The sequence below is a fragment of the Chlorocebus sabaeus genome, chromosome 25, assembly GCF_047675955.1.
Source record: "Chlorocebus sabaeus isolate Y175 chromosome 25, mChlSab1.0.hap1, whole genome shotgun sequence".
Taxonomy (NCBI): domain Eukaryota; kingdom Metazoa; phylum Chordata; class Mammalia; order Primates; family Cercopithecidae; genus Chlorocebus; species Chlorocebus sabaeus.
In genome coordinates, this window is record NC_132928.1 from 13,348,487 (window position 1) to 13,372,823 (window position 24,337).

The window sequence follows — 24,337 nt, forward strand, 5'->3', positions numbered from 1 at the left end:
ACAGGATGCTATGAATTTGTAACAGGCATACCTAGCCTGGCCTAGGGAAAGTTGCCTGAGGAAGTCACGAGACCTGACATGTATGAGTGAGCTAAGCAAAAGAGATATGTCAAAATCATCCCAGCAGACAGAACGGCCCATGAAAAGGCCTTTAGGGCTCAAGAAGAGGAACAAATACGACTGCAAAGGACTGAGCAGGGAATGGGCCATGAGCGGAAGCTAGAGATGTAACTGGGACCTGACTGTAGGGTTGGAAATTGGATGAGAGATTTGGATTTATTTCCTGAAGGGGATAGGAAGTCATCAAGGAGTTTCAAACAGAGAAGTGAAATGTCCAAACTGCACTTTGGAAAAAGACTGCTACGAAGAAGAGATTGGAACAGGACACGAGGGATGCAATTAGAAGAGATGGCCTCTGGGACTGGGTGACCTGGGTGTAAACCTGGGTTTTGCTATCCATTAACTCTACCATTTTAGGAAAGTGTATTAACCTTCTCAATCTTCTGTTTTCTAATTGACAAAATAGATGTAATAATAATTCCTGTGTTATTTGCATTTCTATGACAACTAAATGAGATACTCAACATAAAGTCCCTGTGGTAGCATCTAGTTTGAGGTATTCGTTATAAAAAAAGTGGTTGGTGACTTTATCTAGGAGGTGGTAGTGGTGATGAAGAGTGAAAGGTTTAAAATTGTTAGGAGGCAACATCTATAGAACTTGATAATTAGCAATTTGTAGGGGGTCAGAGAAGAGGAGGATGCAAACTTTTATTTTAGTGAAATACAGAATTAGTTTAATTTGAATTTCAGATAACATTTTTAGTCTAAGCAAATGCTGCATGCAATGCACCTTTACTAAAAAAATTCATTGTTTGTTAGAAATTCAGATGTAACTGGTTTCCTATATTTTATAAGTCTGCCCTACCAAAGATACCTCAGTGTTCTAGGCAAAGCAACTCTATGACTGGTAATATCTGTTGGAATGGAGCTGATTAGAGGAGGTCAAGTTTTTTGTGGAAGTAATACGCAGCAGATTTTAAATACATTGAATTATAGATGCCTGGGAGACACCCAAGTACAATGTAGATAATTTACTCAGCTTTTCTTTGGTAGTAATTGACATACTGAATAACGGATATAACCACATTTGTATTGGGAATGAGATAGTGCCATGGTAGAGTATCCTGTTTTTCTGTGTAATCAATTATTATACTTTAAATAAAAGAGTGGATAAAAAGTATATATAAAACTTTTAATGTCTTTATTTCTAGGTTTTTATATTTCTCCAGGCAGTGCCAATGGCTGCCTGCCATGCTCATGCCATACAGCTGGCTCAGTTCATCACATCTGTAATAGCCTGACTGGTCAGTGTGTTTGCCAAGATGCTTCCATTGCTGGGCAACGTTGTGACCAATGCAAAGACCGTTACTTTGGATTTGATCCTCAGACTGGAAGGTACATCTTTATAAGCTTTACTAATTAAACTCTTTCTTTACCAACAGTTGACTTTTTTTGGCAGTTGCAAAGCAATAACTTCTGTAAAAAGTATTTTTTTTTGGCCAGGCGTGGTGACTCACGCCTGTAATCCCAGCACTTTGGGAGGTCAAGGCAGGCGGATCACTAGGTCAAGAGGTCGTTACCATCCTGGCCAACACGGAGAAACCCCCGTCTTTACTAAAAATGCAAAAATTAGCTGGGTGTGGTGACACGCACCTGTAGTTCCAACTACTCAGGAGGCTGAGGCAGGAGAATCCCTTGAACCCAAGAGGGGTAGGTTGCAGTGAGCCGAGATCGCAGCACTGCACTCCAGCCTGGGAGGCAGGCGAGACTCTGTCTCCAAAAAAAAAAAAAAAAAAAAATGTTTTTTGTTATTGATGTTTTTGGTTCCGTGACATCTGCATTTACTTAATATATGCTAATCTTTGAATATTTTCTGGAGTGGGTTGCTATATACTGATAGATGTGTCCCTATCCGAGCATCTGGGAATGTTGAATGAGATAAAATATATTTTCCCTCAAAAAACTGAGAGTCTGGATGTGGAGAAAGACAGGAAAAGACATATCTGAAAAAGAAGATACACACACACATACTTTCTCTCTCTATATATATATATAATATATATATTATATATATTTTATATATATGTATGTGGGATATATGTATATGCTTTGTTCTTCATTGCCCTTGAATTTATTGCATATTAGTTCATTGCATTTATTTACATTTTCCTTGCCTTTCTAATTTAGCTTTAAAGACTGGCAGATAAGAAACATAGCTTTGTGTTCTGCGACATGATTTTTTTCAGTGTGTAAAGTATATTATGAAAGTAAATCACTTTTGAAAGTTACACTCTTTTTAATATTCTACTTCTTATTCTCTGGGTGTCTGTGGCCATTTGCCTTTACTCATTTGTGTTTGTTGCTGTATTTTTGAAGATGTGCTATAATGCCAGTTCCGTGTGTGTGTGTGTGTGTGTGTGTGTGAGAGAGAGAGAGAGAGAGAGAGAGAGAGGGAGGGAGGGAGGGAGAGATTATGTGCTTGTCTAAAGTCTGGACTAAATCTATGAATTCTTTGAAACGCCTATCCCTGAGAAGCTAGTAGTGTGTGCTGAACTCAGAAAGCATGTGATAAAACCAGTCAAATCTGTCTCTCAATATGTGTGTATTTATAAATATAATGGCTAATTATTTCAGGGTTTGTGATTATCTGGGCTCTTTTAAACTCATTGCCCCCCTGCTGCCTGCCTTTTGGCTGCTCCACTCCTCATTAACACCTCCATTAGAGGGTGGACAGGTGACAGGGTAATTACTGAAAAGGAACTTAAACTAGTTCATTTTGACTTTCTTTTTAAATTTGATGTGATTTTTAAAAACTAGAAAAATCATTTAAAATTTTTATTAAAATAATTTTTGTTTTCATGAAATACAGACATACAGACATACATATATTTTAATCTGTGACACTCCACTTGTTATCTTGATAGTCTGAGAGCATCGTGACTCTTTTCTACTAATGTTATTATAAATAACTTAAATGAGTATAGAAAGCACATGGCACAGTAAATCTTAAAAGCACTGTCAGGATTTTGAGAGTAAAATAGGAGCCAATCACTGCACATACTATCTCCTATGTGTGACTTTTTTGAAAGAATATTCTACAGATTCCCGGGTTGGAACTCTTGGGCTGGTTTGTTTCACTCCTGGCCACCTATGTCTTTTTCATAGTTCTGACCACATTTACCAGGAGAAAAATATCCTCCCCAATCCACCATCCTCCTTGCAACATTCGTGCCCATCAGTGCCATTTTGTGACATTCAATTACCCATTTTTGTTCTACTCATCCCGCTTGTTAGTCTTCCCAGGGTTATCAGCAAAACCCCTGTCCAGTGACCTAGGGATATCTGATTGTCTCAGCTTTTTCACTTAACTTTTTTTCTTTAAGTGAGATCTGATTTCCTTTATTACATTGCTTCCTCTACCCTTCAATGTTCTTAAATTCAAGGCTGAGACTTTTACCCCATTCTGTTCCTCTCCCATTATCTATCTCACTCTTACTCCCCACCTTACTTTAGTCCAGTAACAAGAATTGCTTAAAAACTACTGTTCCATCTCCTGTCACTCTGCAGTAGGCCTGACTAGCACTGGAGCTAGATTCCCTGGGTTGGAAGGTGGATTGAAATGGTGACATAAATTGATAAGGAATAGGAAGGATCAAAGAAGTGGGTATAAGTTACATTTTTAGAAGATACTGAGGTTACAATAAAGAAAGCAGAATTCAGTCTGAGTACTGTGGCTAACTCCTGTAATCCCAGGAATTTGGGATGCCAAGGTGACCAGATCCCTTGAGTCCAGGAGTTCAAGACCAGCCTGGGCAACATGGCAAAACCCCATCTCTATAAAAAATAAAAAGTTAGCCAGGTGCAGTGGCTCTTGCCTGTAGTCCCAACTACTTGGGAGGCTGAGGTGGGAGGACTGCTTGAGACTGGAAGGTCGAGGCTGCAGTGAGTCAAGATTGTGCCCCTGCACTCCAGCCCGGGCAACAGAGTGAGACCCTGTCTCAGAAAAAAAAAAAAAAAAGACAGAGAGAGACAGAGAGAGAAAGCAGACTTCAGATACACAAAAAGAATGAGGGCAGGTTGGAGTCTAGAAAATAGAGCTAAAGTGTGAGGAGCTGAGTAGATTTCTAAAAATATGAAAGATTCAGAGTAAGTGTGGGATTTTTCTTTTCTTTTCTTTTTTTTGACAGAGTCTCACTCTGTTGCCTAGGCTGGAGTGCAGTGGCACGATCTCGACTCACTGCAACCTCTGCTTCCCAGGTTCAAGGGATTCTCCTGCTTCAGCCTCCTGAGTAGCTGGGATTACAGGTGCATGCCACCATGCCTGGCTAATTTTTTTTTGTATTTTTAGTAGAGACAGAGTTTCACCATGTTGGTCGTGCTGATCTTGGACTCCTGAACTCGTGATCTGCCCACCTCAGCCTCCCAAAGTGCTGGGATTACAGGCTTGAGCCACCGCGCCAGGCCAAGCCAAGCGTGTGTTTTAAACAAAAAGATTCACAAGTTTTATATAAATGAGATTGGATATCTTTACATATTAGTTGACTCCTGTTACATTGATGGGGGTGGTGAGAATTACCTTTTTAAAATTACAAATTGTCCTTGGAAATGGTAGCACTTTTCTTCTATCCCTGTATTAGTCCGTTTTCATGCTGGTGATTAAGACATACATGAGACTGGACAATTTACAAAAGAAAGTTTATTGGACTTACAATTCCACATGTCTGGGAAGACCTCACAATTGTGGTGGAAGGTGAAAGACATGTCTCACGTGGTGGCAGAGAGAAGAAAGCTTGTGCGGGGAAAATCCCCTTTTTAAAGCCATCAGATCTTGTGAGACTGACTCACTCTCATGAGAACAGCAGGGGAAAGACCCTGCCCCATAATTCAATCACCTCCCACTGTGTTCCTCCCACAACACATGGGAATTGTGGGAGTTACAATTCAAGATGAGATTTGGGTGGGGACACAGCCAAACCATACCAATCCCCTTTGCTCTTATCTTTCTAGTTCCAGGAGAGGGATTCTATTTTTCCCTCTTTTCTAACTCCTGCCATTATTTTAAACGACTTTGAAATGTACTGATGCAGTTCTTTGGCTCTTCATTCACTTCCCACTCCAACAACCCATTTCTATGACTACACTCTGGATTTTGTGATCACTTATAATTTCTCTATTTCTCAAATCTTCCTAATCCCATGAAAGCTATTCTATGGATATATCATATCTTTCCAACTCCAATTGACCCTGGAAGCCTCACATAACCTGCTCCTTAACTTCTCTTAATCTTTAGCCCATTATCCCTACTTACTCCTCTTTTGATCAACCCCATGCCTAACTTCACTGTCTTCTCTTAGCCTGAGGCAAAACCTTTTTTATTCTGACCCTTTTGAGTACCTGATTGCAGACTCCCTTCTGCTGTACTGTGGGGTCAGCTCCAGGGATGATCACCCTATACCTGCCCTGATCTGTGAGGACTTGGGGAAAGATCAGGTACCTATGCTGATCTGAAGCACTACCGTGTATGTACTTCTTATCAATTTACTTTCTTTCTCCTTTTAAGCTCCTGCCAGTCTCCTCAGTTTTAATTCTATGCTCTTGCCCTCGCAGATAATCTGGCCCTCTGCTCATAGACAAAATAAAGCCAGATATAAGTATCTGCAGATTATCTTTTCTCCACCTCCAGGTTGTCTATATTGTCACACATTTTTAATTTTTTATCTAGTCTTAGAAGAAAACCATGTGTATTTTTGTCTAAAAATAACCTGTTCGCGGTTCTTGATATAATCCCTTCCTGTTTTCCTACTCCTGTTCCTCTCTTCCATGATCTTTGCTCCATCAAATCCTGCCTTTATTTTAACTCAAACATCTCTCTATGGATAATATCATAACTGTCTACAAAAATGCTGTTCATTCTACAACCTCCTTCCCTTGATTCTGCCCTGCTTTATGAGCCCTGAAAGTTATTGTCTAATCTCTCACTCTTCATTCACTTACTAACATTTAAAAAGAGCACTATGATTCAAGAAAACATGATTTAAACAATAAAAGAGCAGATTTTTTTCTTCTTCATTTTGTTTCTTTCTCATTCATTCTTTATTCACCATGCATGATACATACATTAGCAGAACTTGCAACATGTAGACATTCAAGAACTAGTTATGTGACTATTAAATTCTCATGCAAATCAAAGACAAAGTGTATAAAGAGATATAATAAATAAAAATAGATTAAGGAAAAGACAGAATGAGGGAAAAGGTTTCACTGGTGGGAAAAAGGGAGGGGTTGGTGGTGCTTTCCACTTGAGTCCAGTGAAGAGGTCTTATTTGATCCTTTGAAAGGTGACATGTGTCTCCTGCAGTTGGAGAAACCAGTGCATTGATATCTATCTTAGATCTGGCAAATCTAACTGACAAGAAACAGTCTAGCTAGATTTGGATAGGTGAGGTGGAAGACAGTGCCCTGCATATCTTATACTCCCAGAGTTCATCATGACAAGGAAGACTATGTATTTCTCATGACCAGATGACGACTACAAGGAAGAGAGACAGGGTTAGGTTGTCTTAGTGTGTGCTCAAACTACCACTTAGAAGACAAAGGGGCCTGCGTAGAGAAAAGGACAAGATTCCTGTGGGCTACAGAATTAATAAGCAACCAGTTAAAAAGAAAATGCATCCGACTGCACTAAAACAAAAGGCGAATGATACCTGATGGTGAGAAAGATGAATGAAGAAGTCAGGAAGGTACCACTGTCAGTGATAAGTCAGTTTTATGTATATGCAGGAGCAGAAACAATAGACTGCTTTGGGTGGTGCTAGTCCAGTGAGTTTCTACCTTTCCTGCAGCCTCTACGTGAGGGGGCAGGCTAACCAATCTACCTTCTCTGGTCATAGCCTTGCTGCCTTCATCATGTCCTAGCTAGATGAAAGGGAGAGACGTATGTTCTTGAAAATGTCTGTTCTTTAAATAAAGATTGGAGTGTTGACTAATATACAGAATTAGACATTCTATTTTCTGAATTGAATTTGTATTTTGCAATGTAAAGTAACTGCAGGACATTCTATTGCCTGAGAAAGACCAGAAAAGCCATGTGACTAACTCATTTTACATCCACGTGGAACATGGCGGAATTAGCTCCATATTATACATTTAAAGGGTCAGTAAAAGACAAAAGTAGAACTGATTTATGATTGCTTCTCATGACTCATGGTTTTTCAATGTGCTGGTCATTTCATTGTTCCCCTTTATTTCTTAAAATTACCTTTTCCTTTGGCTTCTGAGATTCTACTTCTCTTATTTGTTTTCTATCTCTTTTGCTGGTTACTCCTTTTTAATATGTCCTTTCAATTTCCACAACTGTGTCCCTGATTTCAATCACTACATACATGTTAATGGCTCTCAAACATATGATCATGCCTGCCATGCACTCTAGGCCTGTAGCCAGCTGTCTCTCTGAGTTTTATGCTTGCAAGTCCCTCATGCATTTCATTTTTAATATAGTCAGCACAGAACTAACCATTACTTCCTCATCTCCCCCCAAATAAAAATTAGTCTCATGCTATCTCATGCTATCATCATCTTGGTGAAAAAGACATAAAACTTCAAATAATTATTTAAGTCCAAACTTCCCAAATTTGAGTAGGGCTTAGATTCTTCTCAGGTTTGGCAGAATTGGCTCTGTTGTTAAGTGGAATGAGTCTATGGGCTGCTGCTGGAAAGTGCTATGGAAAGAAGAGCTACTCTCTAAAAGGAATAGAAAGAATAAAGCTTCCCATGGCCATATGGGACCCAAGGAGATCAGCAGGATTTGTCTCTTACTAAATCAGTTGTGTGGAATGCTGGTAACTTGACTTGACCCTCCTATCCTACTGATGAATTCAGCTGTCTCTTTTCACTTCAACTTTGATAATCATTACAGAGGAAATCCTGTAGCACAGAAGGGCATGGAGAAAGATATTTTAAAATATAACAATGAGAATTGCTTGAGTTTGGACTTTTGTTCAACATTGAAAAGAGATAAAAATAGGTTTTCTCTTTTTTATGTTTTTTCACTCCTCTTTTGAATTATACTGTTCTTGAACCTTTTTTTTTTTTTTGACTTCTGGTTGTTATTGTGTATACACTAACATTAGCTATATTGAAAATATGTAACAATTGGCTAAGATGTATGGGATTCCATCAAGTATAAGAAATTTTTTTTCTTAAAGGAAAAAATTCACATGTAGTATAAATGTATACAGATATGTAGTATAGGGAAACAACTATGACCTGATGTTAAAACAATTTTTTTGAAAACAGAGTAGATTTCAAATCAATTGAATCTACTTTGAAACGTAGGCACTGTGGTAGGTTGTTACAAATAGAAATGTTTACATTTATAAAAATTACAATGCAGTTATAACAAATGGAAATTAAAATATTAATTTTCAAAATATACAGTAGATTGTAAGTATCTTATTATGAAATGGGAAGATACAAGTATCGTGTTACTTCTTCATCAATTTGGAAAATAACCTCACCTCTTTATCTGTCTAGTTCACATATTCCTTACCTTCCTCATGCTCTATTTGTTGGATGCAACAAGGTTTGCTATATTGTTTTCTCTTAGTTTATTTTCTGCACATTTTTTTGTATTCCCAAGGGGAAAATAAATAAAATAAAACAGACCTTGACCCTAAACTACACAACCAACAACAAAAATCCATGCAACACAACAATAACTTTCTGTGACCAAGCTGGAAAATCATTTGCCTCTTTCCATCTAAGTGGTTTATTCTTCAAAAGTTACCAGTAAAAAGGGGGCATGGATTTCAAAAAGCTGATCCTAGTGCAAACATTACTCCATTTACCTCTGACACATAAAGCAAACATGATTTAATCAGTATCGAAAACAATGAAGCAAAAAAAAAAAAAAATCTGCCCACTGAAAAATCAATAATGCAAAAAAGTATATAGTGTTTGTCTAACCCAAAAACAATGAGACAAAAATGGGCCATATTTAATTCATCTCAGTTGGTAGTGGAGACCCATATTTGACACCCTGCACTTACTGGCACTGTCCTCAAGTTGACCTGTGACTAGGACTGCTCTGCCCCATAGCCCCCAGGACTGCTCCAATTCATCTGGTACCCCACAGTTGTCTTACATAACAACCACACATCACAACTCCCAAAAGTTTCTTCTCTAATGATACACCCTCTCTATATTCTATGTTACCTTGTTTTAAGCCTTAAGGAGTTAGTAGTGTCACTATTTGTCCCATTTACTAGCTGACACACACTGAAATTGCCCATAGAGGGTAGGACACCAAGGCTGGTTAGGGAGAATAAAGGCTCAGACTTTTGGAGCATAAAATACAGGGAAGTTCTTCTATGCCCAGATTATTTTTGGTTTTACTGCACATGTTCTACATTTCAGCACTAGGTTATAGATTTGGTCTAGTAATCTTTTCACAGGCCTTTTTTCTGATTGATCTCAGTTGGTCTTTTCTCTGAGAACCAGGTCAATGACTTCAAATGAAAGCAGATAACTTTCTTGTCAACTGATTTCCTTTTATGGTGTGATAATGGAAAAATTAGGGAGTGTGCCTCATAGATTCCCTCTCCTCAGTGACTCTTTGTCAGACAGCTGGCTGTCATCTGGGGTGACAGGGTAAATGGGCCACAAGCCTGTCATCATCTGGCAGCCAAGGCAGGGCTTTCTCACAAGGTAGTGGCAGATTTCCAAGAAAGAAAGCAGAAACATGCAAAGACACTTGAGGCCTGAACCACCAGGATGTTACTTTTGCCTTATTCTACTGGCCAAAGCAAGGCACGAGGCTTGACTATGTTTGGAGGTGGTGGGGAATAAACAGACTCCCCTTTGTGATGGGTAGAACTAACTATACAGTTAGCTGCAAAGGACCTGCACAGAGGGAAAGGTGAAGAGTTGCGATTTTTGCAATCTCCTATGGCTGCCAAACCATATATTCTCCCTTAATTTAGATGATATACGATCCAATAAGAAGTATCAGTTTTTATGTATTAGTAGCATTTATTCAATGTGTTGTAATAGGAATAACACGCAATTGGACATCAGAATATCCAGGTTTCAGTTTTGTCTTTTCCACTAGACCAGATACAGTAGCTTCCTATTACTGGTGGAATAAATTACCTCAAACTCAGTGGCTTAAAACAACATGAAATTTTATTATCTTATAGTTTTGGAAATCAGAGGCTCTAAGTAAGTTTCACTAGGCTAAAATCAGGCCTGTATTTCTTCTGCAGATTCTAGGAAAAAAAACATTTCCTTGATTTTCCCAGCTTTTAGAGACCACCTGCTTTCTTTCCCTTTCTTTCTTTCTTTCTCTCTCTCTCTTTCCTTCTTTCCTTCTTTCTTTCTTTCCTTCTTTCTTTCTTTCTTTCTTTCTTTCTTTCTTTCTTTCTTTCTTTCTTTCTTTCTTTCTCTCTCTCTCTCTCTCTCTCTCTCTCTCTCTCTCTTGTTTCTTTCTTTCTTTCTTCTCTTTCTTTCTTTTTTTTTTGAGATGGAGTTTTGCTCTTTTTACCCAGGCTGGAGTGCAATGGTGTGATCTCAGCTCACCACAGCCTCCGCCTCCTGGGTTCAAATGATTCTCCTGCCTCAGCCTCCCGAGTAGCTGTGATTATAAGCACGCACCACCACCCCAAGCTAATTTTGTATTTTTAGTAGAGATATGGTTTCTCCATGTTGGTCAGGCTGGTTTTGGTTTTGAATTCCCACCTCGGCCTCCCAAAGTGATGGAATTACAGGTGTGAGCCACTGTGCCCTGCACACATTCTTTAGCTCATGGCTCCTTCCTTCATTTTCAAAGCCAGCAGAGCAGTGTTTCCTTGGACCTCTGCTTACGTCCTTACATGTTTTCTCTCTGACTTTTACCCTCCTGCCTTCCTTTATAAGGACCCTAGATTACATTGGGCATTGTTAGATAATCCAGGATAATCTCCCCATCTCAAAATCCTTAACCAGATCTGCAAATTCCTTTTACCAAGTAAGGTAACATTCACAAGTTTGGGGGATTAGAACCTGGATATTGTTGGGATGAGCATAATATGACCTGCTCTGCCAGAGTTTAGCAATCTATAGCCTGGGGGTCTGCCACATGTTTATGTAAATAGAATTTTGTTGGAGCACAACAATGTTAATTCTTTACATATTTTCTGTGGTTACTTTACTACTACAGCAGCAGCAGCGGAGTTGAGTTACAATAGAGTTCACATGGCCTGCAAAGCCTAAAATATTTACTATCTCATCCTTTATAGATAAAGATTGCTGACCTTGTAACTAGATTTACTGTCACCTTGGGCAAATTACTTATTCTCACTAAGCATAATAGAATCATAACTTTATAGACTGGGAAAGAACCTTAAAAGTAATTCTGGTTAAACTCTACCCTATACATTTCTCTGCATAAATCACCTTTTCAGAATAACTGGTGAATGGCCATTCAGTTTCTGCTCCAAAACATGGAGCTAAAAGGAACCCACTATCTCATGAAGTAGCTCATGTTTATTTCAAACAACTGTAATTCTACAACAAATGGAAATATATTATTTATATTGACCAAAAAGTTGCAGTCTCTTGACTTTCTTGCCTAGTCTTATTTCTGCCTTCTGAGACCATAGCGAATAAGTGAAATCTCTCTTTTTTCTGAGAGCACTTTAAAAATTTGATTCCGCTGTCATATCTTGAAGTTATTTAGTTATTTGCATAAATATGTGGAGTGTCAACAAAGGAGAAAGAGATAGTGTTCTCAGATCGGAACCTTGCTAAGCAAGCTGCCTGGACTTAGCTGTCACTATTGCCTGGATGCAAGGGAGTCACTGCCCCTGGTCCAGCTCTTATGAGTTTCTCTATTTGTGCATGGGAAATTCACCAAAAAGGGTGGGTTTGCACACTGTTAACTTCTCCCCTTCAGATGAGACACTCGTATTTCCTTGTTCAATAAGTCATGTGAGTATGGCTTTCAGCTCACACAACATGGATGCCCAAGCCTCAAATCCCTCTCCCATAATTCTGATTCCACTTCCAAGAGAATAAAGATGCTGTTAATAGGCTGTAACTAAAGGGAAACTAAGAAGCTCAATGAAACCACAACTCCACTGTTAATCGGGGAAAACCAAACTCCTCTAGAGGGCACTGTAGCACTCACCGAATTCTGTGAACTGAGAACACTGGTCTAAGAGAATCTGAACAGAGACCAGCTCTTAAAGAAAGCTGTCCATTCCCTGGGAGTGAGGTTAGCGAGGGGGACAGAGTTAAGCCAATAAAAAGGGGCTCAAAAGAGCTAACTTGTTATTGGAGCTACAAACCATGTTTGGATTAATCTCTGGTGTCCTATCCTAAGTCTAAAGCTTCCCTGGTGCTTTATTCACAATCAGTTCCTGTATCTGACAATATTTACCTAATCCTTACTGTGCGCTAGTCTTTGTGTTAGGCACCGATGGAAAAAAAACAAAAACAAACAAACAAAAAAACTCGGCCCAATTTTGCCAATTTGCCTTGAAGTCTCTTTTTGTTTTGTTTATTAATAATCCTTATCTAAAATCCCTTAGCAATTGGAGTTCTCTTTCTCCTTCATTCTTTATGTTGAATGATGTCTCATCATCCCCGTCAACAAGTTAGAAGACCAGGAGTAACTGGATACCTATCCTCCCTTCTCTTTTCAATTCGGCATCCCATTCTACCAATTTTACTTAACATTTCTCAGGTCTATCCTGCTCATTTCCGTTGCTCCTTGCCACTGCCCCAAGGTAGCATGATCTTACTTCTGCTCACCTTTCCAGGTTTACCTATCACCATTTCCCATTCTGAATTTACATCCAAGAGTACTGAGCTGCTTGAAATTTCATACCTTGTTCTACTTTTTATTTTTTTTTCTCTATTTTTGCCCCTCCCCGACTTACCTGGCTTATTTCTACTCATCTTTTAACATTCAGCCCAAGCATCTCCTCCAACACTCTTACTTAAAATTACCCTTCCCATCCCTTCTTCTGCTACCAGACTAGGTGAGTTGCCCCATTTCTGGACCTTTAGAGTCTGGATACATCTTTATTAATGCTCTTTCCATTTTATCTTGCATACGAGATTGTGAGCTCCTTGAGGACGGGGGCAATTCTATATGATTCATCTCTATATCCTTGATGTTTATTCCGGTCCTGGAACATAACTGTCCCTCAATGAATGTTATTTATGTCAATCAATATTTAAATCAATTTGATAGTACCCATGAGCTGAGGCCCCAGACAGAGGAGGGGTGTACAAAGAGAAATGTCAATAAAGTGACCTATATATCTTGGGATATATCTCTGGGCCTCCTACAGTAGTTCTCCCTCAGATGATGAATTTTCTGACAATGACGTGCATTACTGAAACATATTCCTTTCATTAATAGTTAGGTTTCTTCAACAGTAATAATTAGGATAACACTTTCTCTCACTGTTTCCACAACTGGAAGAAACTCCTAGGAAAGGAAAGTATATAAATTTGTGATTTAGGAGACAGAGGCCAACTTCTTTCCCATTGTAACCAGTAAATACTGAGTTACGTAAGGGTCCAAAGAGTACTATCATAGCAAACTGCTGGTAGAGATTAGCGATGCTTTACTCCTGTTTTGTTTACCATAATGAACTGGTCAATAAACATCACAAATTGTTTATCTATATAAATCTTGACAGATTACTCTTTATGAAATCCATTTAGCAAGTGAGGTTTTCCCATAAGGATGAAAAATGAAGATTTTAAACAGATTGCGGGAGAAGCTCTGGCTGTACCAAGAGAGTCAGTGTAATAAAGGTTTCTTTATATTAATATTACAAAAACCATTTATCCTGGCAAAATCAATATTGCAATTCATCTTAGTTTGGTGTTTCTCTTTCTAAGCTTAAAATGTCTTTTCCTTTATTATGTATAATTTTGTTTTAATAAATGTGAAATATATTTCATTTAGGAGGTACTCTTGAGGAGGGATAACTTATAAAATGACATCAAACTTGTAGCTTATTTGCTAAAGAGTCTTGGAAATGTTTTAAACTATATTTGAGTGGCTGAGAAATCTGAAGGAATCATTTTACTTAATCCTTAATTACAAAATTATCCCCAGTGTCCTTTGGGGTAAAAATAAACTACAATGTTCAGAAAAGTCTTCTCCCGTGAACTTCATTTAGGAAGAATTCTTACTGAAGTCAAGCGATTATAACAAGTCAGATAAGTTGACTATAACAATGGCTTGGATAAGAGACTATAAAATCAAGAACAGACACATTTAATTGCTCAAAACACTGCATGTTTTGGATGGAAAAAAACAGAACTACACCAAGGAACGGAATTATGTTATACACTGGAAGCTATCACTCTAAATGTATTATATGTAAAATAAGTGTGATTGTCTCAGGAGTGAATGGTAATAAAAACTGAAATACTCAAGAGACACTTACACATGAGTGGTGCAGTTATACATATATACACAAACACACACACACACACACATTGAGAGAAGCTTTTCTCTTATTGTTTATGCTCACTAAGATTATATCAAAAGCCTATAAACAATAGACTCTACATAATAGCATATAATGAAATTAAGAGCAAATCAAATATTTTTGCATCTATAATTCCATTTTAATTATAATACATAATTTTCTCAGCTCTAAAACTTAACCTAAACAAAACATCTATATGAAATGAAATTCTGATGTAATGTGTATAGATAAAAGACCTAATATAGTTGTTTGAGGGGGGAAAATGTCCTTTTATCATGACCATAAAAAGGGCAAACTACAGTACAGTGGTTTTCAAGATAAACTGTACTTTATTTATTCCCAAGGCGATATTAGTCCATAAAACAAATTTGCAGCTTATTTGGCAGTCTTAGCTTTTATCAGCCTTTTTAAGGGTGTTGAATGATTACTCAAGAGATCACACTGTAAAAATTGCAGTGGGAAAAAGTAACTCCGTCCATTCAGCATCTTTATTAGAACATATAGGTGAATCCTTTTGACATTTTAAACGTACCACAAGGAGAGTACCTTTTTAATGGTGAGTGGTCTTCTTACATGTGCTGTTTTGCTTCTCTAATACCTCATGGCACCAACCTTGCTTATCCTAATCAGTGCCATTGGCATAGGCTACATGTTTGAATAATTCACTGTGAGGGAACAAATTTTATTTTCTATTATGGCAAAATGCCACTACTGGTATTTTTACAGGCAACTTTGGATCCAAGACATTTAAGCTGCAGTAAAGTTATCTTATTATATTTACATCATTTGTATCTTTTCATAAATCAGAATAATGCTGTATTCTCCAACCATTGTGGATAGGTAAGTTTAGTTCATAAAACAGAAGATGAAATATAACCCATATTAAGGCATCAACAATATTTGAACCTGTCTTCCTCAAGCAACTTTCTTAGTGAAATTTAGACTTCATAGAACTAACTATAGAATTTTAAGATTTTTAGGGAGAGCAATGATTTACCCCTGGTTTTCTATTTTGCAATTGGATAGTCACTTGAAAAGATAATTTTATGGGTACCCAATCTAAATTTTTAGCTGACAGGAGAACTGCGCTTGTAAAAGCAAAATTTACAGTATTCCTAATTGAACAACTGGATTCAAACTAATCTATAAGATATACTGTGGGATTTTAAAAAGCAATATAATAACTTTTTTGCTATTAGTTAGTTTATAAAGAGAAAGCTTTATACAGGTTTTACCAGGAGCAGTAGTTTTATAAACATCTTTTCTATTTTCCTTTATTTTATGTTGATTCTATATTTGTTTAGCTCAAGCATTCTTTTCAATTTGTTGGCTAAAACAAACCATCTTACTCTACAATGCTATTGGTAGGTGTAACTTATACTATGAATTATTAATCAAAACACTATTCTCTTTGATGGTTTATTTGTCTTGTTTTCAGATGTCAGCCTTGTAATTGTCATCTCTCAGGAGCCTTGAATGAAACCTGCCACTTGGTCACAGGCCAGTGTTTCTGTAAACAATTTGTCACTGGCTCAAAGTGTGATGCTTGTGTTCCCAGTGCAAGCCACTTGGATGTCAACAATCTATTGGGTTGCAGCAAAAGTAAGTGAACTCTAGCTCAGTGCTGGTTTGTGAAGCAGCATCTTACAGGGGACTGCATCTCATTATTTTCTTTCTCCATTTAGAACTCATCAGAAAGACTTAGTAGAATGTGAAGAATGTAGGTAAGAAACGGACAAAAAAATACATTCAGTAAAATATGTGTGCTTTTCCTTGATTAGACAATTGGAAATGATAATACAATTATGTTCATAGTGGGAAATTTACAATGGTTTGTTGGAATGAAATCAACAATGAGGTGATTAAAGTCCTAGGTTTTCCCAGACCAGGGGTTTTCCCAGGACACAGGACTTTCAGTGGTAAAATCAGGACAGTACTGGTTAAACCAAAATAGTTGGTCACCCACACAAAGACATTTCCATGTAAGTTTTTTTGTTTGTCTGTTTGTTGTTTGTTTGTTTTTTTAACAAATATAGTGTGTATTCTTGTTTATTATAAGTTTGATATTCTTCCATCCCCCAAAGTTTATGGGCACTATTATATCATTAGTTGTTTATTGATATTACAATAATTAGTATCATCCACCACAGCATATTACTCACCCTATAATTGATATTTATTTCTACTTTGTTACACTTATTTAAATATCTCTCACATTTATATTTTTAATTCCTTAAAGCCAAAGATTACATGTAAGTATCTTTTGACTTCTCAACATCACTTTCAGTTCCTTGCATTGACCTCACAAGGTCACCTGCAGTTCTACAATTTCATAACATATTGACCGTTTTCCTATATTTACTTCAAGATCATACATCCTTACCTTTTCCAGAATTCCTAAGAAATGCCTGCTGCGAACATGTGGTAGGAGCCCTCTACAACATATTGTGCTATGCATATTCTCCTTGGGGTGTCCTGAGACTGTCATGAGTCACAATGATAGGAAACGCCACAAGTCATGACAGATCATCACAAACCAGCATGTCTGGAACTCTGCTATCTACATTTAAGGGGAGAGGGAGAGAGATAAGTAGTGGAATATTGGACTCCAAAACAACTGTACTAGATTTTGAGGTAATGGAAAGCAGGACGTAGCTAGTGATTAAGAAGATGTATTCATATTTTGTACCTGTGTAGCTTCTCTTCAGCATCCCACATTTCATCAGTCCCTCTGGATTTCAGAATAAGTAAAACTAGGTATTTATGTTTCTTTTGGGAAGGAACTGTCATAATTCCTTTCATGTATAAATACAATCTAAACACAAATCTGGACTTCATTGGCCACTTAATTACGATGTGTCATATATTGATTAGCAATACGATTGATTGCTTTGTATGCAACAAAGATTCTAGCATATTCCTTTTGGGTATGAGTTGTAGATCATCATTTATAATGAAATTATGATATCTAATCTTAGTGATTTCTGCCTAATTCTGCCACTAATTTTGTGAAAATATTGGCACCTGCTTTACTTTTTGCTACCTATTCTTTCTTGCATTTGAGACACAGTCTGGGAATTATCTCTCAGGCAAAACTGGATAGTCATGTCACTGGAAAGGTAGCCTACAATTCTTAGTAGTGGTAGACATTTACTTTTATATTTTATTAACTGGACATTTTTTCCAAGTGTTTCTGATTTGTCAGAATTTTTAAAAACTTTCACATTCCTAATGATTCTTCGCTGGACATATTCCTTTTGGTTTTTGATCTCTTTAAAATCACGATACATCATACTGAGCACAGTCCTTCAACTGCTTGTGGTTGTTGCTGCATCTGTTTTAGGTTTTTATTTTTTTTTTATTTTTTTATTTTTTAATAGTTAAGAGATTTTATTCTAATAGCTATAATTACAGTGCTTGTTTGTCGAAATGAAAACTGAAAACAAGTATACAAAACAGTTGATTACTAATCGTGTATTGAAAGCAGTAAGAGGTTCCACGACACCAAATAGACCAGTTCTGAGGTTTCCCCAAGATAAATTTAACAGCTCCAGCTTCTTCAGTGTTTATCAAAATACAAAAGAAAGAAGTAGAGGTTGTCTTTTTCGATGGCAAATCAGACCCTTGCAGGCTGAGGGAGAGAAATCTACATCACACACAGAGGTGTGGTGCCCCCAAGGGGCTGTGGGTCTAGGTGGACCGCCTGCCCGGCTTGCACCGCTCCTGCTGGTGAGGCCCCAGACATCCTGCCAAAGTGTCTGAGCGAGCACGAGGGTTGGGGACGACGGACTCACTCTGGTCACAAGGTGACCGAGGGACAGATGGGGCCCTGCCTCCCATAGGCTGCCTGAAGGTGGGTGGGGCGGCCTGCAGGAGTGTAGGGTGGCTGTGGGCTCCCAGCCTGTCCCCTGGGAACTGTGGGAGCACAGGGGCAAGCACATGGCTATGGAATGCAGGGTGACCCAAGGACAAGCGAGTTGCGGGGATCTCTACTATGACCATGCAGAATTGATCGCGGTCTGCTGTGCCACCACATGTTCCTGAGGGGAACAGCTGGGCTGGTGACCAGCATCCAGGCCATAACTGCAAATCTATGCTAGGCGGGGTCCCTCTTCTGTGTGTTCAAGTGTTCTTGACTTGGATTCTTAACTATTTTTAAAAATGCACTGAGTTTGGGTTAAAAACCAACCACCAAAATGGATTTCAACACAGCTCTAAAGCCAAGGGCATGCCCGGCTCTCCCAACACAGCGACTCCTGGAGGCCAGGTACCCATGGGCCTACATCCCCTCTCAGCACTGAACAGTGAGTTGATTTTTGTTTTTACAATGAAAAAAGCTGAGTGATATTACATAGGAGTACCAGAAACTGCCTCATTGGAAACAAAAACTATTTACATTAAATAAAAAGCCTGGCTGCAGACTGCGTCTGCCACATTTACAGCACGGTGCGATGCACACGGTGACCAAACCACGGAGGCAACTTCTGGCACTCACACCACGAGCCGCACGTTTGCCGCATGAGAGTAAAGCAGAGGGCAAAAGGAGTGAGAGGGAGTGGGGTCGCATTCACTTCTGGTTCCGGAGCTGATTGGACAGCCAGTCCAGTCCTTCATAGAGCCCGTCACCGCTGGTGGCGCAGGTGGCCGGAATGTACCAGTTCCTGTGGCGTAGGGAGTGCAGCCCCAGCTTGTCTGTGATCTCAGCTGCATTCATGGTGTTGGGGAGGTTTTGCTTGTTGGCGAACACCAGGACGACAGCATCCCGGAGCTCGTCCTCGGCCAGCATTCTCATGAGCTCCTCACGGGCCTCGTTCACGCGCTCTCTGTCATTGCTGTCTACCACGAAGATCAGGCCTTGTGTGTTCTGGAAGTAGTGGCGCCACAGGGGCCAGATCTTGTCCTGGCCGCCCACATCCCACACAGTGAAGCTGATGTTCTTGCACTCCACGGTTTCCACGTGGAAGCCTATGGTGGGAATGGTGGTCACGATCTCACCCAGCTTAAGCTTGTACAGGATCGTGGTCTTCCCCGCAGCATCCAGGCCCACCATGAGGATGCGCATTTCTTTTTTGCCAAAAAGGCCCTTGAAGAGGTTGGCGAAGATGTTCCCCATAGTTGTGGACAGGTGGAAGGACACTGGCCAGGGACACCTCAGAGGCTGCTGCTCCGAGCCAGGCGTTGGTTTCGCTCCTAGGTTTTTAACAAAATTTTCAAAAACACTGTGTAAAGTTAGAAGCTCAGCATCAGCAGAGGCAATTTATTAGAAACAAAGGAGACAACATGCCTGTCTTCAAAGGGGGTCAAAACATAGCTAGAGTGACGGACACTGATAATAGGAGGGGAGCAGAAAAATGTAAATGTTGGCATGAGGATGAAGGGTGCCAGCTTTCTCTCCTGTTCCAGCTTGATAATCACATGGTCCTTGTGTTGGATCCTGGCAGAAGCAGCCAGAACAACTGGCTTCACAAAGATGATGAGATTGAAAGGAACGTAGTGCTATCTATTGTTGACACAGTGAACTACGTCTGGCTAGTATTTTTCTCTGTATCCCACAGATGTCAAGAAGTGTTTTCATTTAAAATTAAAATTTCTCATAGTACCTCACTACACAGTTTGGGAACTGCAGGATTATAACCCTCATTATACCTTCTAGGGGCCACTAGCAATAGTTTAGTAATATCATCTGTGATTTTTTTTTTTTTTTTTTTTTTTTTTTTTGGCGGGCTATCAGGGTAGGAATCCTAGGATTTAATTTCCAAAATGCAAGAGGATTGAATTAAAATAAAGTAGTTAGACCTTTTCTTATAATCAATTTCCCTACTGAGTGATTCACTTCTTTCCTTTAAATATTAGTTTCATGCTTTCAAAATGATAGCCATGCTTCTTAAGAGGAAGCAAAACAGGAATTAACATAAATTAAATATTCCTGTTTTCTGTATTCTTTCTTAGTGAATGATATTACAGTTAGTTCAACCTTCTATGAACTTAACTAAAATTATACACATACACACACACACAAGTATACAGTTACCCACTTATTGTTTAATAGTGTTTGTCTTCTTGACACTATTCTCATTGTTATTTATTCATCTTTATATCCACATTTTTCTTTCTCTCTCCTTACCAGAGAGTCTCTTCTAGCTCTCCTTTTATTAACAGCTTTATTAAAGTATAATTTACATATTATACATTTAACCACTTTAAGTATATGGTTTGATGGATTTTAGTAAATTTATACTTGTGCAAGCATTATTATAATCCAATTGTAGAACACTTGTGTCATTTCAAAAAAGTTCCTTTGTGCCCATTTCCAGGCAATCACGACTCCTACCTCTAGCCCCAAAAAACTAGTTATAGGGTCTTTGATGAGATAATTTTGTCTTTCCCAGAAGTTTTATATAAATGAAAGTATACAACATTTAGCCTTTTTACAATGTATAGGCTTTTGTATCTAGCTTCTTTCTCTTAACAAAATGTTTTTGAGGTTCAATCACATGGTTGCATGTCTCAGTAGATTCTTTTAATTACTGAGTAGTATTTTCTGGATATACTATATTTTGTTTATCCATTGATCAGCTGATGCATAGATTGTTTTCAGTATTGGTCTATTATGAATAATGCATCCATGAACATATGGTTACAAGTGTCTGTGTGGACATTCGTCTTTATATCCCTTTACATCCTGAGAATAAAAAGGCTGGTTTGTATACTGAATATATTTTTAATGTTTTAAGGAGCTGCCAAATTATTTTCCAACACGGCTGTATCGTTTTACATTTACATTAGCAATTTATAAGAGGTCCAGTTACTCTATGGCCTCAGCAACATTTGGCATTGACTCTATTTCATTATAGCCATTCAGTGAGTGTGTACTAGTATCTCGTTGTAGTTTTAGTTTGCATTTTTCCTGGTGACTAATGTTGAACATCTTTTCATGTGTATTGTCATTCATGTGATTTTTGGCAAAGTATCTTTCAAATATTTTGCCTGTATTTTAGTTGAGTTGTTAGTCCTCTTACTGAGTTAAAGAATTCTTTATTAATTTGGGATAAAACTTGCAAATAGTCGTCCCATGCTGTGGATTTGCTTTTCATTTTCTTAATGGTATACTTTAAAGAGCAAAAGCTTTTACCTTTCATGAAGTCAATTTACTAAGATTTTCCTTTATGGGTCATGTTTTTGTGTCCTATCTCAGAAATTTTGGGCTGACTCAATGTAAAAAAAAAAAAAATTCTCCTTTATTATTTTAAAGTTTTATACTTAAACTTTTACATTTAGATCCATGAAATAATTTGAATTAGTTTTATACATGGTATGAGTTAAGCATCTAAGCTTTTTATTTCATTTTTATTTTTTGACACATAGATATCCAAATGTTTCATTAACATTTGTTGAAATTGCTATCCTTTCCCCATTGAATTACCCAAGCATCTCTGCAAAAATGCAGTTGACCCTATAGCTAATATCATATTCAAAAATGAAAGACTGAGATCTAAGATCAGACATAATACAAAAATGTCCACATATTAGCCAAAGCAGGTAATCAAGAAAAAGTAAGCAAAAGTCTCCCAAATTAGAAAGTTGATGTTCTTTACTTGTAGGTGATATGATTCTATATGTGGAAAATCCAAATGAATTCACAAGAAAGCTACTAGAGCTAGTGAACAAATTCAGCAATGTTCTATGTTACAAAATCAACACACAAAATTAGCTGTGTTTCTATACGCCAGCAATGAACAATCTGAAAAAGAAATTAAGAAAGCAATTTCACTTATAATACATCAAAAATTTAACCAAGGAGATGAAGACTTGTACATTATCTGTTTTCTGTGTGTTTCCAGGAAACGTATAGTATAATTCTGCAATGTTATTTCTATTCACTTTTCCTTTCATGCTTAGCCATGTGCTCTCCAGTGTCTCATGAGTTTCATGCAGGATCCGTGTGTGATCACTTTTCTATTAGGATAGTAAGATAGAAGTAATTTTCCCATTAGTATATATTATCTGTGCACATTTATTGCCAAATAAGCCATTTATAATTCTTGGGATCTAAGAATCAAGAATGCCTTCCAACCTACTGGAGGGTAGAGGAAATAAAGGTGATATTTATTGAGCAACAAGAATGCCTTCCAACCTACTGGAGGGTAGAGGAAATAAAGGTGATATTTATTGAGCAACTACTTTATACACACATATACACACACGACCCTACATACATATGTGCATACATACACACACATACACATACACCCCTTATCTTCAAAATAACCTTGACAGGGAGACATTATTATTCTCCTAATATAAATGAGAAAAGGTTCAGAGAGTCCAATCAATATTTGACTGTAATCATACAACTACCAAAGTTCCAAAGCTGGAGATTCAAGCTCGTGGTTCCCAAAGAGATGGATCTAGTCACAGTATTATACTCTCATTCCATAAAAGGGAGTCTGGCATATGCAAATAGCATCCTTGGCAATTTTGATTGAATGAATATGTGAACATTTTCTAGGAATTCTACTTCAAGCACATAAAGGGTCAAGTTTTCTCATGCCCAAGATGTAATAATATTATTCTCAAAAGTGTTGGTAAGTCATCTAAACCTTCTGGTTTACGAAAATTTCAATTTAAATACCAAAGAGGTACTATTTATTTATGCCGTGGAGTCAGACAAGATTGTGGTTGACATGGTCATAGCAAGTAATCAGCTTAAATGTTTGGAAAGAGCCTATGTGTGTGAAGAACTTTTGTTGCCAAGGAAATTTTCATGTAATGCAAATCATTTTCTACACCCTTTGACATGGGAGTGAAACATCTATCTCTCTTTCATTTTCCTTCATCCCCAAAGCATTTTGCTGCCTTAGAAAATCATCTGAAGGTCAGTTTTGATTGCTCTAACTCTGAAATCTGTTGTGTTCCTGATAGCATGCAGAGTTTTAGATGAAATCACTAATATTCACTAAAAAATGTTAAATTGCCATGAATTGCAAGGTTGTTTGAGAGTGCCACAAATGAGGCAGTTTATGATATTTGTGGCTCCACCAAGAACAACAGGATTTCAAACCCTAAATTAAAATCCACTGAAAGGGTCAAATGCATTGTTAGTGTTCAACCAATCAACATGACCATATCAAATATGCAAAATCCATGAATTCAAAAATGTAAGGCGCTATTCGGAAATAATTCTTTTCTCATGTGTCATTATGAGATTGTTGCTACTCTTTTCCTATGTCTAAATAGGCATATAGACTGTTGGAATGTTAATAGAACAATGCAAATTCCAAAGAAGAAAAAGACAAAAAGAGAGTAATGAGCATATATCTAGTTTGAATATTTTAAAACATATGATATAAATATTGTCTGCCTTAGGATCAGACTTTGTCTTTAGGAAGCCTATTCATAATACATGGAATTTTATATATTTTACATTCAGTGCTGTGTAGAATAAAACAACCTTTCCCCCCCTCTGTTCTCACACCACTATCATAGACTACTTTGGTGAACAAGCAATTCTGTAGCATTAATATCCTGCAACCCAGTTCAACTCTTGCACTATATACCTGGAAGTAGTGGCAGATTCCACAGGTGAGGGCTCAGTTCCCAAGGCTGCCCCCAACTTCTAACACCACTCACAAGCTCCAGGTTATTTTGCCTGTGCTTGTAACCCTCTGGCTATAGATTGGGGTGGCTGTGACTCCCTCCTTGAGTTCAATTAATTTGGCAGATCAGCTCACAGAGCTCAGGAAGCACTTATTTTTACTGATTTATGATACAGGATATTACAAAGG

At 38.0% G+C, this 24,337-nt stretch overlaps 1 protein-coding gene and 1 pseudogene across 2 annotated transcripts in view; one reads left to right on the top strand and one right to left on the bottom strand.

The window, feature by feature from the left end:
• Positions 1-24,337, top strand: part of USH2A (usherin) — a 785,943-nt gene that overhangs the window by 191,830 nt on the left and 569,776 nt on the right. For both annotated transcript variants that reach the window (XM_037985560.2, XM_007988447.3), the window contains 2 exons: positions 1,272-1,455; positions 15,991-16,154. In XM_037985560.2, the coding sequence (XP_037841488.2) occupies positions 1,272-1,455; positions 15,991-16,154 (348 nt within the window). The remainder of the gene's footprint in view (positions 1-1,271; positions 1,456-15,990; positions 16,155-24,337) is intronic.
• LOC103230092 (ADP-ribosylation factor 1 pseudogene) lies at positions 18,168-19,764 on the bottom strand (annotated as a pseudogene).